Source organism: Doryrhamphus excisus, chromosome 1, assembly GCF_030265055.1.
Source record: "Doryrhamphus excisus isolate RoL2022-K1 chromosome 1, RoL_Dexc_1.0, whole genome shotgun sequence".
Lineage (NCBI taxonomy): Eukaryota > Metazoa > Chordata > Actinopteri > Syngnathiformes > Syngnathidae > Doryrhamphus > Doryrhamphus excisus.
This window is the reverse complement of record NC_080466.1, coordinates 28,553,271-28,573,750: the sequence shown is the minus strand read 5'-3', so window position 1 is coordinate 28,573,750 and position 20,480 is coordinate 28,553,271. Positions and strand designations below refer to the sequence as shown.

General features: G+C 41.0%; 1 protein-coding gene across 1 annotated transcript in view; it reads right to left on the bottom strand.

The window, feature by feature from the left end:
* Window positions 1–20,480, bottom strand: part of LOC131129542 (neurexin-3b-like) — a 340,697-nt gene that overhangs the window by 187,772 nt on the left and 132,445 nt on the right. The window contains exons 12-13 of the mRNA XM_058073250.1: window positions 10,048–10,486; window positions 6,418–6,801 (exon numbers count right to left, since the gene is read on the bottom strand). Of these exons, the coding sequence (XP_057929233.1) occupies window positions 6,418–6,801; window positions 10,048–10,486 (823 nt within the window). The remainder of the gene's footprint in view (window positions 1–6,417; window positions 6,802–10,047; window positions 10,487–20,480) is intronic.

The following is a 20,480-nucleotide window of genomic DNA, read 5'->3' as shown; positions in this document are numbered from 1 at the left end:
TGCTGTCTGTTGAATACAGTCATTCTTTATCTTTTTAACAAAAAAAAACTCAAAATATGACATATTTTGTTTGTCTCTCTGCTAACCTTGAGAGGGAAATTGCTGTGCAGGTGGTCCTCACGGTAGGAACTCATTTTGTTCTGACTCCCACGAATGTAAGTTTGAGCTCATACCTAAATTAAGTCGCAGGAACTATACACCAGGGGTGGGCAAATATTTTGACTATTGAGTTAACAAAATTGTCCAGGGGGGGGGGGGGCAGAACATATATTTAACACACACAGTATTTTATGCTTATAATTTTCCTTGAATTATTTGTCTGATTGTATCTGTAAATGTGTTATACTATCATCTGTATGTTGTCATGTCCCTTTTTTCAGGAGCACTTTAAACTCCAGACCACATCAAACTATGTCATTTAATTTCATTTTTTTTTTGTTTTTGTTTTTGTTTTTTACTAAATAAGACATCCGACTTGCAAGTCATGTTGACAGTTTGTATGTTAAATGTTGGAATACTCGCCTGCCTGAGCATTCATTGTCGGACACACTTTGTCACAGGCTCCGAAGCCTGTCGTCCAAAATTAATGCACCTTTCCCGGCAAGAGCGCGCTTCTTCTGGCACCAGCAACAGTTTGGCGGATATTTCACGTTCATGTTCACAAACAGTCCTGTGTAAAAATATTATTCTCTTCCCGGGAATCACAAAATACAATAACTTCTGCCTGAGCTTGTTTTGTAAACAAGTAGCATAGCAATAACTAAACAACAATATTTAGTTATTACTGACAGTTTCACAGGATCAGATCCTTTTTTTACTAAATAAGACATCCGACTTGCAAGCCACGTTGCCAGGTTGTATGTTAAAAGTTGAAATACTAGCAATAAGCAACTGGCGGGCCGGATTCAGACGCTTGGTGGGCCGCATGTGGCCCCCGGGCCGTAGTTTGCACACCCCTGCTGTACACACAACACATGAAGGGCAGACTACAGTAATAAAAACACTAAATACAATAATTCAATGAAAGAGTAATAAAGAAAAACACAACAATGTTTAGTTATTACTGTCAGTTTCATAGGATCAGATCCTTTAACATGCTCAAGGATGCTATACTGTATGTGGAGGATACTATAGGTGTAGTGTTTTGTGATTTCAATACTCTTTGCTGTGTGTGTGTGTGTGTGTGTGTGTGTGTAAGATTGCTGCATTCATGAGACACTTGTGTTTGCCAATGTTTTTTGATCAAACACTTTTTTGTCATCCTATCATTACCAGTTCCCAAGCGAGTCTCACTGCAAAATGTTGCAAATGCCAACAGAACGGCATAAACTGAAAACCACCTTGATTTTAGCTCCCAGCTACACACAAAGCAGTGTGTTTTGTTCAAGGCAAATATTCAATATCTGCAGAGTTTTAGGCTATTTTGCGAGCTTATAATAAAAAAATGTAATGGGAGCTCAATGCAATGCTTTTTTGGGGAAAATCAGCAGCTGCACAATTTGGATGACTGAGGGAAAGGCAGCAATATTTGCGGTAAGAAGCCATTAAATCTGACTTTAAATAAGGTAATAGCAGGGCTGTAGCTCTTTAAATATGCCTGTTTGAGTCAGGCAACGCTCTTAAAAGCCCACATAATCATTGTAAATGCATACTGTTAATTGTTACAAGGTCCCATTTTCAACCAGGAAGCACCTCAGTCATTCAAACAACTGTTTTCCGTGTATTTTCATGAATATTGAAACAACAATAAAGGAATGGAAACTCGTTTTTTAATGTCTTTCATCAGCGGACCTATTAATTTTGTGTTTTAGGCAAAACAAGATATTCACACATGAACTTTAACTTTAGAACAATTGGTTGATTTGGATATTTGGATATTACAATTATTACATAATGTGTGATAATACAGGTAAAACCATAGTAATTCATATCTTTATGCTTCACTTTTTTTGGTCAAATGTTGAGATTTCACACTTTGTTTGTTGATCCTTGAACATATCATCGTTACTATGAAATGCAAAAGTAAAATATATGTGTAATGTTGACAACAGAATTCAGAATCCATTCATTAATTTTCTACCGCTTATCCTCACGATGGTCGCGGGCCTGCTGGAGCCTATCCCAGCTGTCTTGGAGCGAGAGGCGGGGTACACCCTGGACTGGTGGCCAGCCAATCACAGGACACATACGTATAGACAAACAACCATTCACACTCACATTCATACCTATGGACAATTTGGAGTGGCCAATTAACCTAGCATGTTTTTGGAATGTGGGAGGAAACCGGAGTACCCGGAGAAAACCCATGCATGCACGGGAAGAACATGCAAGAGACCGCCGTGCAGCCCGTATTACATTAATTCCTGGTATATATTGCATGAATTCAAATGTGTTTGGACATATGTCAAAATTAACCCCAAAGGGGTCCATTAAAATGTCATACATTTGAAGGAATAAAACTGAAGGACCTCTTATTTTCCGCCTTTGTTGAGTGCTATTATAAAATAAAAAAATGGAAGCATGTTTCAACTAAAAATCTGATCGATGTCGTGCACACCAAGCAGCATCCATTCCAACGTGCCCAAGTGGGATTCAATCAATGTGCGTATGTGTTTTTCATATCCAGATGAGATTCCCCTACAAGTAAATAGAGCTGGAAGTAAAACTGATGAAAAAACACACCGCTTTGAAGAGAGACAGTCAAAGTGCATGTTTACATTTCAGCCCCATAAATGTCATGGAAATGTAACATTTGTTACAGTTCCGAAGGTAGATCACTGATCCGTATCACAGCTCCACCCCCTTTGCCGCGGTGCTGTATAATATGGTGCGGATCAATTGCTTGTTTCAGAAGGCGCCTGGGGAGATCTCAGTGTGTCTTGAATCCACGGAGGGGAAGGAAAACAGCACAGAAAGACTACCAAAATCCTTTTTTTTTTGTTCCAAGATGTGTTGAGTTAGAAGATACACAGAAGATACATATTGTTGTCATTGTTGACTTTGTTCAGTTTTGTTTCCAATACATTTGTGGCCTGACACAAATACATTTAGACCACCACAGATGCATTAGGCCTGACCCTTGTTTTTTTTTTTATTTTAGATGTGGCGCCCACTGACAAACACATTACCGTATTTTCCAGACTATAAGTCGCACTTTTTTTCATGAGCAACTTATTAATGAAAATAAATATATATATATATATGTAAAATGTGTACAATTTACATAAAAATGTGTAAAATTGTGTAAAATTGTGTAAAAATTGTGTAAAAACTTGTGTAAAAAATGTGCAAAAATTGTATAAAAATTATGTAAAAATTGTAACAAAAATGTAAAACAATATGTAAAAATATATAAAAACATGTAAGAAAATATGTAAACATTTCTAAAAAAATAAAAAAATGTAAAAATATGCAAAAATATGCATATAAATATGTAAAAATATGTAAAACAATATGTCAAAATATGTAAAACAATATGTCAACATATGTCAAATTTGACAGACAGCCACAACATGGCACTCTTACTGCCATGAAGAACACAAAACAGTTACTGTACGTAAAACTGTTTATGTTACATAAACACTGGACACATTTTCTGTTGATGTTTACTTTTTGTGTAGCTGAATAACCATATATTACATATTAACCATATTACAACTATTCAGCCTGTTCTCTATTCATTTATTAATCTTAGAACTTGACTTATTGATGTAATGTCTGTTTTGGTCCAGTAGTTTGTAAAATAAATTACCCACAAACAATGCAAGTTGTACTCCAGGGCAACTTATATGTTTTTTTCTCTAACATGAGAAAACATGGACTGTAACATGAAAGCATGTTATACCGTCATCCCGATGCACCCTAACAAAAATATTCACTGCCAACAAGCAGCAAACCAAATGTATCCATTTATTGTTTAGTTGCATTCTTCACTTTGTTGCACGCTTTGGGCAGTCACAGGAAAAATACTGTTGCTGACACAAGCAGCCGAGGTGAAGTTATGCCACAGGGAGAGTGGCTTCACTCTGAGCAGTTCAGAAACAAGGCATGCTTTTTGTGTAAGCAACTCCGCTTTTGCAAATGGAAGTGCATCAGGGTTAACTACCAGTTGGATTAATTCCGAAAATCTCCAGGGAACTTGGAGGAAAAGCAGAATACCCTTTATGAAAAAGAAAGCATCTGAATTAAACATCAGTTGGTATTGTTTTTATCATCATAGTTTATCAGCCCCCCCCCCCCCCCCCCACCCCCCACTGGTCTGTACTCACACTACACAGCGTGCATCCGAGCTTCACTTCATAGAGCAATACGGTATTTCCAAACACTTCAAATTTGCCCTTGTCTGTATTTAAAGTAATGAGCGGAACATTTTGATGTTGGTTTGAGGAGGTTGAGAAATGTGGGAGTAGTTGGCCAACATGGAATTTGAAATGGTGGAACGGAAAAACTGAGAATGATTGTTCATTCATTCATTCATTCATTTTCTACTGTAAGACTGTAAGCACAAAATGGCGGCTTTTCACCACAAATGAAAGAAACTTTTGACGAAAACCTGAGAATGTATTGGGCCGCAAATGCTGAAAGTCAAATATAACGGGAATCCACTGTATGGTTATACCTCGTTTATCACTGTTGATCGGTTCCAGACCCAACTGTGATAAGTGAATTCATGTGATGTATGGTACTATTTGTGTAGTACGTTTACGACCTTCTAAATACAGTTTTTAACATTAAAGCCCTCTAGACAGGAAATAGCACCCCTATAGTCTCTATAGTAACCTTCACATATTACCCATGACATAATATAGACTCACATGTTGACTTTGGTTTCTCTACAGTACTTCTTGGGGTGGCTATTGTCTCTTCAATTTAACATTACAGCCACCTAATGATCAGTGTAGAATACTACATATACAACATGTCTTTGAATGCATCTTCTGAATTCCTTAGATTTCTTTTTTGGTTCATTAATCAATTTTTGTGCTTGAAAAAAAATTTGAGCTTCATTTCGGCCAAAAACATGTATCCTCATGAGGGTCGTGAGGGGTGCTGGAGCGGGTCTTTTAACTGTGAGGCCTGCTCGCTAACCACTAGTCCACCGTGCAGCCTGCAAATGCTAACATTTGTGTTATGTGTGGGAGGAAACCGGAGTACCCGGATAAAACCCATGATTGCACGGAGAGAACATGCAAACTCCACACAGAGATGGCAGAGGGCAAAATCGAACTTGGGTATTTTAGATTTGTGGCCTGCTCGCTAACCACTTCTTCACCGTGCAGCCTGCAAATGCTAACATTTGTGTTATGTGTGGGAGAAAACCCACGGGGAGAACATGCAAACTCCACACAGAGATGGCCGACGGTGGAATTGAACTCGGGTCTCCGAGCTGTGGGGCCTGCGTGCTAACCACTCGACCACTGTGCAGCCCCTAATTGAGTTTTTAAACATTATTTCAGCCCTATATAGACAGGCAATAACAATGATATAGCGCCCTTTACATTTGTAGTACCAAACTAATACTCCGGCGTGGGCAACAACTCAAAGGGAAAGCATCCGGGGGCAACAACGTATGCGTGGGAGAAAGTGAACAAGACAGAAGAAAAGCAGTAAAGATGACTGGAAACTGACACTGAGCATAAGGGACATGTGACTCAATGTTTTCATCCTGTGGGTGTTAGGTCAGTGACGAACACTGGCTCTGATTTATTGTTCTTTTAGTTAAGACAGCTGCTCTCGCCGTCTATTATGCACAGACACCGTGCAACATTGGACTGCAACACAAGTGGTAGTAACTTGACTGCAGCTTACTTTCTTCATAGAAACGACAACCCCAATTTTTGTTATTCGGAGACGTGAACCGACTTACAACTACCAGATGTCATAAATCACCGTTCATTGCTCTCAAAATATATATTATTCCTTCATATCACAACTTCAAAATAGCTAAAAAAAAAAAAAAACAAGGGCTAGCTCAACAATAGTCAGTTAAGCTGCACCCTCTAATAAAAACTTAATGCGTCCAAGCTCTTAAAACCAAGACAAGAAAAGCCCATTTGAAGTTAGCTTTAGACCAAAAGCTAAAAACTAAATCAAGCTTTCTTCACCAAAAAGAAAAACCTGAGCAAATCTTTCAGCAAAGCATCCATACATGCAGGAATGATCTCAGTACTAAACTATTGTTGATGTATATGCTATTCCAGATATTCCAGGTCATTGTATTCTTGGGGCATTTCATTGATTCCGAGTGGATTGTTTGGGTTTTAGAAGAATCCTGCTCAGATCTTCAAAGACAACCCAAACAGTCCAGTTACGATCGATCCAAAGTCCTAAGAACAACAAAACACTGGTAGACTGGTATAGGATCTATTGAATATAGCATTGAAAGCTAATAAAAAAATCCACACACAAAAGACTCACCTCTTTCACAGGTACTGTCCCAGAATCCTGTCCCTGCACAGTCACAGATAAAACGGTTCCATCCCTCCTTGCAGACCCCGCTGTTCTTGCACGGGTTACTGTCACACTGTTTTCCCGTCACCTTACTGCAGGAAGACTTGATATTGGTTGCGTTTTGAGACACAGCGATTTGTCGGATGTCTTTGCTGCGTCCGTCAATGAAAAGATCCCTGATGCAGCCCACGTAACCGTAGTTCAGCATAGCGGTCCACAGCTCGGTGGGGAGCACCAACCCGGCACGGTTGTCAGGAAGGCCACCAAGATAAAGATCCCCCTCCAGGTCCAGGATCTCATTTTCTCCACTGGCTGTGAAAGGTGTCCGCCGGCTGTTTACAGAAATGATGCCTGCAGAAAGAAACATCCATCATTAAATGCAATATCGCTGAAATGCATGAAGGCCGGTTAATCCATGTATGATGTACAAGACGCTAGTGTTCCGAGAGATGTCGATGTAGTTCTCGTTAAATGGTTGGATGGATGGATCAGAGGACCACAGCTAGGAGGACCAGGGTTCAACTCCACCCTCGGCCATCTCTGTGTGGAGTTTGCATGTTCTCCCCGGGTTTTCTCCGGGTACTCCGGTTTCCTCCCACATTCCAAAAACATGCTAGGTTAATTGGCGACTCCAATTAAGTGAGTATGAATGTGAGTGGGAATGGTTGTTTGTCTATATGTGCCCTTTGATTGGCTGTACACCCAGTCCAGGGTGTACCCCGCCTCTCGCCCAAAGACAGCTGGGATAGGCTCCAGCACCCCCTGCGACCCCCGTGAGGAAAAAGCGGTAGAAAATGAATGAATTAATGAAGTCATTACCGGAATTACAACAGGAAAGCAGTGTGGATTATGCTTGTTTGCCTCCAGCACTAGCCTGAGGATCAGGCTAAATGCCACGTCGTGACTCCAATTCCATCTGTTCATCAATCATCTCCCATTGTCATTCATTAGTGGTGAGTGCATATCTGTACAATATCAATGTGTTTAATTAGGCATGTTTATGGCTTACATCTGGATCGGGGTCACTTCTATGGGCTCTACTGTTCTACAGTTTACCGCCATTCGTGGATCGATGGTGGCGATGCGGGAAATTCCATTTTAACCCCAGATTTAACCCAGATTCCACCTCGCTGGATGTGCCAACGATGTACTGACAAGTAAATGTCAGCTCGGCAAAAACAAAACACGAGGTGCGTCTTTTTTCTTCAGCAGATATCTGCAACCGGGTGTTGTAAAGACCTCACGTTGAGTCCTTCCCCTCCCGCTTATGCCACAAACCTCATGGCACTGTAATCAAATAGCACAGACGCAAATGTGAGGTGCATTCATGGACATAAGGTCCTTACATTTTTTTCTTCTGTTGCAAAGGCAAAAACCCACGACCCACTAAAAATGAAAAAAATGGCGCTGTGACCCCCCAGTTTTTGGAATGTGGGAGGAAACCGGAGTAAAGAAAACCCACAGGGAGAACATGCAAACTCCACACAGAGATGGCCGAAGGTGGAATCGAACTTGGGTCTCCTAGCTGTGAGACCTGTGTGCTAACCACTCCACCACCGTGCAGCTTATCCTCACAAGGGTTGCGGCGGGTGCTGGAGCCTATCCCAGCTGTCTTCGGGTGACAGGGTACACCCTGGACTGGTGGCCAGTCAATCACAGGGCACATATAGACAAACAACCATTCACACTCACATTCATACCTATGGACAATTTGGAGTCGCCAATTAACCTAGCATGTTTTTGGAATGTGGGAGGAAACCGGAGTACCCGGAGAAAACCCACGCATGCACGGGGAGAACATGCAAACTCCACACAGAGATGGCCGAGGGTGGAATCGAACTCAGGTATTTTAGCTGTCAGGCCTGCTTGCTAACCACTCGACTACCGTGCAGCCTGCAAATGCTAACATTTGTGTTATGTGTGGGAGGAAACCGGAGTCCCCGGAGAAAACCCACATATGCACAGGGAGAACATGGAAACTCTAACCAGAGATGGCCGAGGGTGGAATTGAACTCGGGTCTCCTAGCTGTGAGGCCTGCGCGCCAACCACTTGTCCGCCGTGCAGCCCTGAATGCCTTATATTTGTATTTTAACTCATTTAGGTAAAATATGTAAAATACTAAAATCTGCATGTTTTTACGAATAATGTGACGTATTCAACCACAAAAAAACATGGCTTATTAATATATTTTAGGAAAACCGTGATTAATTTGTCTGGTCAGGGACGCCCATCCAACAACTGCAAATACAGTCCTCCATAAAAACATATGCACTCTCGACAATGCCTGTTTATAGACCTAACGAGTTGATGCATGGTCTCCTTGGAGAGCCGAATAAAGGCATGAGAGTAGTTGGCAAGAAAGTAATCAAACAATAATCCTTCTTTTATTGCATCGCATCTACATAATGACAACACAGGCACTCACATTGTTAACTTTGTTACTGATTTGTTGCACTAATAATTAAACCTTAATCATACTCCCCCAAGTCTATTTCTTCTCACTTGTCTCCATATGCAAGTTCTGTGATCTCAGTACATAGTCAAACACACAGAAAGTATTAAACAAAGATTGCATTAGAGAAAAGGTGCTAGAAACTTCTGTTGCCTTAAGCTCCAAAAGCCAACGCAATCTCCGCATTAGGCGGTACACTCCGGAGAGCTCGGGTGTGTTCGTCGCCACTGCAGCCGAGGGTATATATCAGGTTAGCGGAGCCAATTTAGCCGTGTGTCAGAGTCAGCTGCTTCAATTAATCACCTGCGCTGCCACCAGTTTAGATAGCGGAGAAGAAAGGATTTTCACAGGGAACAAGAGGAATGAGATAGATATAAGGACACCCGACTAAGGCATCGGTAAGAACAAACGTATAATCACATATGGGCCTGATATAAGATGTAACTTCTCAGGTTGCCATTGAATTGAATGCTGTGTTTTCTATAGTGTGGCATTTAAAGTCTTTAAAAGGAACACAAACTTTACTTTGTAGATCGATAGATCACATTAGGGGATCCCTTCTATCCCTTGTAGCTGGGAAATGAAACGTTGCACAATGCAAGTGAGCTTTTGTGTTTTTATTGTAGTGATTGATTTTTCATTGAACATTACCTAAGACAGGGCTGCACGGCGGTCGTGTGGTTGGCACGCAGACCACACAGCTAGGAGACCGGATTCCACGGTCCAAAATGAATGAATGAATATAAGGCATTCAGAAGACGCATTCAAAGACACTGGGATGATGTCATATTCTACACTGGTCACTAGGTGATGGTAATGTTACTGTAATTTGAATTACGTTTGAATTATCTCCCTAACAAGGACTACTGGTGTGGTTGTAACCCAGCTCAAAGCTCAAACTCAACTCTGAACTTTGGAAGCCACTTCCTGTTGGCCTCTCCACTTGGCTCCCTTAGCACCGGAACACATTTACAGTCTTATTTATGTTGAAAATATCTTATTTTCTCTTATTGTGTCTCCTATGTTGGGTAATATGAATGTAAAGATGAGCATAGGGGTGCTATTCCATGTTGAGAGAGCTCTAATAATGTTAAAAGAAGGTTGTAAGTGATGTATGTTGCAAGTGTACATTGCATCTTCTTACCTGAGCGACCATCTCTCTGGATGTCCACATGGTGCCAGCTGCCTTCATTGACTTTCACCTGTGTCGCTTTGACCTTGATAGTTCCAGAACCCATGTCCAGCACCAGGTACAGAACTCCATCCAGAAGCTCCACCGCAAAGAAGTCCACCTTGTTGGTCTTCTGGGACTTAGCGTCACGACGTTCCTGAGGTTTGCCGTGCGTAAAAAGTATTAAGCCGTTAGGCTCCGACGTTCGGAAGTCGAAGGAGATTGAGCCGACTCGTTTGGTGTTCCATTTTGGCAGAGCCAGATAGGAGTCGGGTGTCTCAAAGTTTATGGGGTCAAGAGTGGGAACGTTTTCGCATTTAAAGACCACATCTCCTTGAAGTTTCATTTTAGGATCCACAATCCGGGCCAGGCGGGAAAGCTCCAGGCGGATATCATTGTTTTTGTACACCACCTGAGACAAAAATAGATGCAAAAACTGGTTTAAATCTCCGGTCCAGAAAAATCACAATCACTTCAGTAGGAATAAAATGAATGATAAGCAAGATAGCATGTTTTACCAAAATGTGCATCGATCCAACTCATATCTTATTATGCGTGTTTGGTCCAATTTGCTCGAATAATTTACAACCTGAACATCAATTTACCTTCAACGAAAAAGCAGTTAGACTGAAATGCTTTCTTTTATTGAACTGTCAGAAGTAACGTCAATATTGTTAGTGAGTCACCGCACAAACAGCTCAAAAAGACTCTTCATAAGAGGGAGTCCACCGAGAATAGACTCAATATAATTCCTTTCTGCCCACAATAAATTTACCAAAACCCCATAATCCATAAATGTATAAAGCAGCTTTACATTATAGACAAATCTAACAAAATGTTGCACAAAAAGATGTGCCCGTGGATAGTCACTGGAATGCAGTGAGGTAGAAAATGAACGCCGTGGAGGAAGACAGGCTTTTCCTGGTATATAGGCCACAGTGTGTGCAGGAAACAGCAATAGCGTCAGAGGGAGCACAGCTGTCAGCAAACAGATTTTACTGCTGCTGGATTACTGATAATCCTGGAAGATTTGACAGTAAATCAACACAGGTGACCCAAACGCAGGGGAAAGCCAAGCGAAAAAGAGAAGAATTGGGAGAACGAAGGCAGCTGATTTGAACCGGAGGAAAAAAAAAATACAAAAAAATACAAAAAAATGAAGTTTATAAAAGAATGAGCGAGTAAAACCTGAAGGATTATTGCTCTAAAACCAGTGCGTGCCACTTTTGTTTAAAATATGCTTTTGTGCAACCCAGCCAAGCTGCTGTCAGTACACTTAAGAGCCGCACTTAATCTCCTAAACATAGCATGCAACAAGTCATCAGTGCACTTCGGTTAAGCACCAAATCTACTGATAATGTAGCATCGAACAACAACGAGGACGCAACACAAACACGGTAGAGATGAATTGGACATGTACCGCAATTAATCCAGTTAGAAAAAAGATGACAGGGTTATTGTAGTGCTTGCATCAAAGCACGCAAATATGACTCATTGCTTCAGGGATCATTCGGCTTCACATGCAACCACGGTATGATTTTAACCCAAATAAAAAATCATAAATAACAGTTTAACTTGAAACAGCGATGGTAAAAATGCTAAAGTTTGAACCACGATTAAGATTGCACAACGCTCTCTCTGGAGAACTGATGTTCTTTTATCCTCTGATGCAAAATACCTAACCCACCACTTTCGGCAAGCTTTAAGTACTCTACTCTTGGGCAAAAGAACAAATGAATAATACATGAAAATAAAAAAAAAGAAGGGAAGTTTTAATGCGGTACATTTGCAATGGAAAACCATTGGAGTGATGGTCACTCTTAAAGCTGTTCCAGCTTCCAGATGTTCAAGGGACTCTATAAAGTGATCATCAATCTGTTATAATCCACTTATCGGGGTCCGGGTTGCGGGGGCAGCAGTGTAAGTCGGGAAACCCAGACCTCCCGGTTTCTGGACACCTTTTTCAGCCACACCAGGAAGACACCGAGGTCTTCAGAGGCCAGTTGTGGGATATGATCCCTCCAGTGTTTCCCAAGTCTCCACCCCGAGGCCTCCTCCTTGCTGGCCATGCCTGGATAACCTCACTAGGGGTGCGTCCAGGAGGCATTCGGACTAGATGCCCGAGCCACCCTGCGGAAAAAACTCATTTCGGCCTCATTTGGTCACAATCCAAATCCATTGACCATAGGCGAGGGTTGATCCTTCCCTTCGGAAAACCTTTGAGCTCCTCCACTTGGGGCAAGATCAAAACAATCAAAATCATTTTTCTGCATAAGCCGCAACTAAACGAGACTATTCTTGTTTGAACCTTTTGGCTTTTTCAGTTCTCAAAGGTACATTATTAAAAAAAACAAAAAACCCTTAAGCTATATTATGGAAAGCAGGAAGTGAACAAATGTAACAGTTATAGTACCAGATGGAGGGGTAGGATTTAATAAGCTTTGCTTCTTCCTACTCCTTTTGGACATGTGGAACTGTGAACTGATTATGTGATGCATTCAATTGTAATCTGATGCATGTTCAAATGAAATAAAACCATTACCATTACCAAATTGTAGGAGGGGATTTTGCTTTGGTGGGTGTGTCCTCTGGGGGTGATCACTCACTCGGACACTTAAATCCCTCCGCCACTATAAGATGGTGATTCACAGAAACCATTTATATCACTCGAGAGGCCATCATCTGCTTATAACGACGTCCTGAACATCTCACCCCCAAAGATTCAATAGAAAAAGTGGCAACTCATGAGTTGTTTTGCTACGAAAATAGGAAATCGGGACAATCCACAGCAAAAATTTTCGAACTCAACGTGCCTTAAGAAGAGTCCTCGATTGAACCCATGTGGATTACTGAGACCTGGATAACAACAGAGACATGTTTCTGTGTCTAATATGTAAAGACTAGGTATCGTCTCTTCAGCTATGAAGCTTACTGTGTGTCGCTTAAAATCCTTCCTCTCCATCTTTCTTTGCCAGTAAAAATATTTTCAAAACAATATAACCCAATCACACAGTCATGGATTTTATTTGGAATTTGGTATGCCTCTGTTGTGCTGTGGTCTTATGAATAATGTGATTGAATCGGTGTTATAAAAGACAGCCATGTGTGCCTCATCTTATCCTTTGTCGTGGGATGCTTTGCTACACTGTCCTTTGGCCCATCAATGATCTTATGGGGACCATTCATAATACAGGGGAGTGTAATGACTCCATAAAGCCAAGATCTCCCATCTCTGCTCTAGGATGGTGTATTGATTGGGCCTGGGAAGGCCGGAAGGGGAGGGGCTGTACACACAAATACATATTTACACATATACAATCTCTTCCTTAGTGTACTACGTCTCAGTCTCGAGATGTAGTTGTAGTATGCTGAACTAGAAGCAATATAACACAGAACGTTCTAACTCCTTATTTCTAAAATCACAAATACTTCAACTTGCTGATATAGTTCATCTTCAAACAGCTAAAATAATGCACAAGGCTAAAAATAACCAATTAGCTAAAAATGTCATCCAATACTTCTCTACAAGAGAGGAGAAATATGATCTCAGGGAAGAACTACATTTTAAACACTTATATGCTAGGACTACGTTAAAAAGCCATAGCATTTCAGTATGTGGAATCAAACTATGGAATGGATTGAGTAAGGAAATCAAACAATGCACAACGATGAGCCAATTCAAGAAACAATACAAGCAGTTGATGTTTGCTAAATACAAGGATGAAGAGTCTTGAACCAGTCATGATGTGCTATCATATCATATCATAAAATTTAATTAAAAAAGACCTTAAACCATATTAGGAAAGCAGGAAGTGAACAAATGTAACAGTTACTGATTGTAAATTTACCAGATGGAGGGGTAGGATTTAATAAGCTTTGCTTCTTCCTACTACTTTTGGACATGTGGAACTGTGAACTGATTATGTGATGCATTCAATTGTAATCTGATGCATGTTCAAATGAAATAAAACCATTACCATTACTATGAGTTGTAAAACGAAACCAGTCATGGTTAAAACTCTACTTTCTGCAATGGTATAAAAAAACACAATACAGGCTGTCGTCGGATTTCAGCTTTTTGTGGGCTCCCATGAATTGAAATCTCCATAAACGCTTGACTCACTTCAAAATACAATGTGCACCTCATTCGCAGTTACACTGAGTGAATAACATCACTTATTAATTCACTTTCAGCACTTCATGATGCCTCCCAAATGTAAGACAGGCTTTTCTGGTGGAAATGTGCCACGGAAATAAAAAGCCATCACCATGCAAGTGAACATGGACATTGTAGGAGAAACAGCCACCAATACTGGCAGCACTTTGACTGTCGCAACCATGATTTTGGACACATCTCAGTCTCCGGATGTAGTAGCGAGTCGAATGAAGAAAGAGGACGATTCCACTGAAGTGTTCATGAAGATGCTCATTAAATTTTTTGCAGTGGGAATTTTTGACTGAATACCATTTATGGAACCCTTCTTAGACAATAACATATTTTAAAACAAATTAAAAAGGCAAGAAGGCTCATTATGATGACGGTATCCAATCTGAAGACAATGGTGTAGCGCATTGTCAGTTGTGTTAGAGGAAGGAGATATTAATCTACATAAGCAGGGGCTCGGTTGGGTATCACAGCCCAAGCTAAAAGCGGCAAGGATGGAGGGCGACAGCAGAAATTTGTTCCACTCACTGCCAAGCCCTCTGAGAGAAGAAAAAAAAAAACTAATTAAAAAATACGGAAGGCTACGATGACATTTGCATTTGTATCTAAGGGGAAAACATGCAAAGTGTGGTGACTAACACAAAACCTTTCAAATGCCACATACTGTACAAGATCTCTCACACTATTTTCCTCTCACTCTCTTTCTCATCGCTATTATTGCTTGTTTGTGTCTTCTGCCAGCTAGCGCCTCACTCGCGGACGTCTACTATATGTCAATACCTTCCTTCCTCACATTCATTCCCTCCCCGCTTCGAGCTCCTCCACTTGACGCCTGATGACAGCGCATGCTCCCTCCACCCCCACACTCCGACACACAAGTCGCCACTCCAAAGCGCCGGCTCATCAACGGGTGCCCTGAGACACCCCAAGTCTCGTCTGGATGGCGTGCAGAAGAAAAGGGTTTCAAGAAGGTGCTGACAGCATTGTGCTGCCAAACACCAGGATGAGTGGCGAGTGGCTGCCCACTGGCCTTCCCTGTCATGTGACCAGGGCTGACGTCCACGTGGCAGAACACGAGCGTGGGTGGGGTGTGTGCGAGTATTATGCATGGATGACATCCCCTGTAGCCTTCGGGGGCAGATGCATGCCGTGCAGACAGAACAAGGGAGGTCCTGCGATGGCAGCGCACATCATCTCTGCTTGGCAGACAGAAGAAAAGTAAAGTATTCACTCACTGCAACAAAATATCCATCTATCCGTATTTTATATGTGCCTGTCCTTAAGAGTTCGAGTCATGGGTGAGCTGGAGCCTATCCCAGCTTTCTTCTGAACCCTGGACTGATTAACTTACACTTACTTAACACAAAAGTCTTGGAATAAAGACAAAACCCAATCATTCCATATGAACCCTCAACAATTTTGGGTGTTGGTTTCATTTTGGGTGGGCAGGGTTATCTTAACAACACAAATTAGCATCATCTTGATTGTATTGCAAATGCTAACATTCATTTAGTCATTAATTTTCTGCCGCTTATCCTCATGAGGGGTGCTGGAGCCTATCCCAGCTGTCTTCGGGCTGGGAGGCGGGGTACACCTTGGACTGGAGGCGAGCCAATCACAGGGCACATATAGACAAACAGCCAATAATAATAACAATGTCTCTATAATTTGGTTAATATTTATGCTTCACATGTGACGAGAAACAACAATTTGTTGGATTCTGCTGTTAAAACTGGTAAAATTAAAAGAGATTTGAACTTGAATACTACATACAGTATAACTGGTCTATTAATATTTCAACTAATAATAGGCCGTAGTTAACCGCAAAACTGATTGATTTTAGAGATGAGGGTTGGAGCAATGTTCGATGTAGCGATTGATGACTTTATATTGCTCTTATATCATTTTTTAATACAATATGGAAACGTTTTCAATCATCATTGACTACTTAGCGTTCATTCATTCATTCATTTTCTACCGCATATCATCACGAGGGTCGCGAGTGGTGCTGGAGCCTATCCCAGCTGTCTTCGGGCGAGAGGCGGCGTACACCCTGGGAATAGTAGTTGTACCGGTGACTGAGTTGTAGCATAATTCAGCCTTTAGTTCCCCAACAACCAGCCACTGGAGCTGTCCAGTGCTGATCTCAAGCCCAGATAAATAGCATCAGGAAAGCATGTGGTAATGTTCATTCATTTATTCATTTTCTACCGCTTATCCTCATGATGGTCGCGGGGGTGCTGGAGCCTATGCCAGCTGTTTTCGGGCAAGAGGCGGGGTGCACCCTGGACTGGTGGCCAGCCAATCACAGGGCACATATAGACAAACAACCATTCACACTCACATTCATACCTATGGACAATTTGGAGTCGCCAATTAACCTAGCATGTTTTTGGAATGTGGGAAGAAACCAGACTACCCAGGGAGAACATGCAAACTCCACAAGAGATGCCAGAGAGTGGAATTGATCTTGGGTCTTTTAGCTGTGTGGCCTGCTCGCTAACCACTCGACCACCGTGCAGCCTGCAAATGCTAACATTTGCTTTAAAAAATTTCTAAAACGCTCCAAAATCACCCAACAGGACCGAGTTGGACATCTGTGAAAGTCTAGAAAAAGTTCAAAACAGCGACAAGAACCTGTGAGTGAGAAAAATATTGAATGGGAAACACTGGATGCATTTTTGTTGTTCTTGCACTCAGGATCAGTGATCAATATTCACCAAAGGCCCTTTTGCTACAAACACAGGCAGACTAACACCCTCTGTGATCTAAACAGTGGGAAAAACTCAACTCAATTATGTTCTCATTAGTCAAGCAGATCAAAGCCGCAATCGAAAGGTAGAGGAGGAGAAGGAATAATGCAGGAATACAATAAAAGTAACAAATACAAATGAAAATGTATCATCTAAATCAGCCAACAGGAGTAGTTTGCATCGTCCGAGGCAGCAGATGGCTTCATGCCTGCTTGATGGAGCAACGTATAATGAAGAGCTGTGGACCACACAACACTACCGCTGTCAAACCACATGGTGAATCACCTTCATGATTCTGTCCAACCGTGTCACCATCTCAAGGGCCAAGGCATTGCTGTGTCACACTCAACACTCACAATGTTGCAACACAGGCACACACGCACATACAACAACATGGCAAAATATTTCATGTCCTAGTATGCTGCACTAGAAGCAATATAACAACAAAATAGGAATAACGACGGATACATACAAAGCAGTGTTGCAGAGTGATGATTTTTAAGTGTTACTATGGTATCATTGGTAATTGGAAAATCTTTGGAAAAGGTCCATAATTCAGGAAAAACACCAACATTCAATAATGATTTTTACAATAATGAGGTTTACCTGGCTAACAGCTATGGGACGTTGAACTACAACTACTATGAGTAGTAAAACTCTACTTTCATGGTTAGAACTCTACTTTCTGCAATGGTACAAAAAACACAATACAGGCAGTCGTCGGATTTCAGCTTTTTGTGACCTCCCATGAATTGAAATCTCCGTAAACGCTTGACTCACTTCAAAATACAATGTGTGCCTCATTCGCAGTTACACTGAGTGAATAACATCGCTTATTAATTCACTTTCAGCACTTCATGATGCCTCCCAAATGTAAGGCAGGCTTTTCTGGTGGAAATGTGCCACGGAAAAAAAGCCATCACCATGCAAGTGAACATGGACATTGTAGGAGAAACAGCCACCAATATTGTCAGAACTTAAGTGTTTGACTGTCGCAACCGTGATTTTTGATAAAAAATTGTATCCTTGAACATGTCAAAGGATCTGCGCCTATGAAATGAACAGTAATAGCAAAGCAGTGAGAAGCCTATATAATTGTTTTACTTGTTCTTCACTGGCCTGGGAAAAACCTAGCTGCCCCTCCTGGTAGAGCCCTCTCTCTTGGTCTCTATCAGGCAGGTTCACCAGTCATGGAGAGCTTCCATACATCCTGCTATACCTCCATAGAGCTCTGAAACACAAGCCATCCTACTCAACGCATCAATATATGTTGGTGTGGGACGTCTTCTCGGCTGGGATTTCTCGATGTTGACATCACTCAGCCTAGCTTGGTAGTTCATTTTGGTCTATATGTAGCATAGCATCCATCCAGAAGATTCTGTAAGCAGGACTTTCACTTCCACGATTCACAGGAGTACAGACTCATTGGCTGACTTCAATGCGTCAGGGATGATTGGCTTTCCAAATCATCATCACTCCAAGTCCAGGCCACTGCTTTCCTTCCCCCAAGTTCCTGCTCCATAGAACTGATCTAACTGAAGAACAGGAAGTCTGAGCTTCCCTACTGAGACCGCTGGGCCCCGCAACCCGAACCCAGAAAAGCGGAAGAAAATGGTTGGATGGAGTTACTTTTCATATGATATCCTATTATAAGAAATGACTGCAAAAAACAGGCTGCGCTATCACATACTCAAGGCTGATACTATGAAGATGAAAGTATGACCTTTCAAAATCCATTTTACCATTTTGAATCCAGTGAGTAAACTCTGCATATTATTTGCATTCCTCTATAATTTAATGGTAATATCGGGTCAGAAGTTTGTAGTCTCTGTAGTGTATTTTTAGTCGATCTGAGCTACACTTAATACATGAATCACGTAGCCTAATAGAGATATAGCATGAATGCTGATCAGCAAAATCCTACCAATTCTCACTGGTGAGTCTGTCCTACTGATTTATTACCCCAGACAAGGCAATCACGGTGTTTCAGTCATGCGCTAGTACCTTCATGGGGTTTTTCCAAACCCGTCTTGACCTCAGTTGTGTTCATTTTAGCCCCAAATCTCCAGAGGTTTAAAGTCTAAATGTTCTTTTAGGTTAACACATCTTTTTTTTTTTAGATTTATCAAACAGGAGGTTTTTGAAAAGCCCTCTTCAAAAATGACTCTTCGGGACCACATTGCATATAATGAAGTCCAAATCAATCCCTTTTGGTTATGGGATTTAAATGCTTTCAGGTATGATTCTAACAAGGAGATGTTGTTCGATCCAAACTGAGTCAATCATCGTTAGAATTGCGTTTTGTGTGCTTAAACAAAGCAGTCCTAAGATTAGAAGCGGTGGTGTATATTTGGAAGCATTCACACGTTTGCTTGATAGTGAAAGAGACAGAGTATAGAACATCACCCACAGCCTCTCCATCAAAAAAAACAAAAAAAACAACAGACAAGGTGACTTTCTCCTAGCTATGTTTGGATGTGGTTTTGTGTGGGAGCGTAGTAATCTGAAAATGGGGCTGATGCAAAAAAATATCCATAATAATATAATGGTTCATTTAGTGTCAAAGGTCATTTTTGTATTTGTCATAATAAAATGCTTAAGTTTTAAGTGATTGCGTAAGCTTTGAGTTAACTATGGACAATATGATTACCATATTTTCCGGACTATAAGTCGCACTTTTTTTCATAGGTTGGCTGTTCCTGCGACTTATACTCCAGAGTGACTTATAAATGAAAAAACTGTTTATGTTCCATAAAGACTGGACAACTTTTATGTTTATGTTTATTTTTTGTGTAGCTGAATAACCATTGTGTTAGCATATCTTACACCTATTCAGCCTGTTCTCTATTCTTTTATTGGTAGAACTTGCCTTCCAAGAGGACGTAATGTCTGTTTTGGTCATAAAATAAATTACCTGCAAAATATGCGACTTATGTATGTTTTTTTCTACCTAATTATGCGTTTTTGGCCTTGTGCGACTTATACTCCAGTGCGACTTATGTTTTTTTTTCTACCTAATTGTGCATTTTTGGCCTTGTGCGACTTATAGTCCAGAAGATACAGTCACGATTAAATATTGTAATTGACAGCTCTAATTATTATTGAATATTTTTGTTAGGTACAGAAACATGGTTTTAGAGTCATTTATTGTTTGAGTGTTTAAAATACTGTGAAACTGTGAAAATGAGAGGTAATGTGAATATTGACTTTAAGTAGGGCCCTGCCAGTCCTTGTCATATTTTTTTGTATTATTTAGCTCATGCGCATATATGTCAATATTATGACAATATTCTGCATGGCATACATTGGTTTTGGTCACCCAGGGAGGTGCACAATTCTAATTTGGATGGAGAGCAAACCCTGCTGTAGACTGTTAAGTAAGATTTAAATAGCATGGCATGGTGTATTTATAATAGAGGCTACATCATAAATCTCCCTAAACAGCAAACACTTGTCAGATATCTTCATCAGCAGCATTTTTTTTTTCC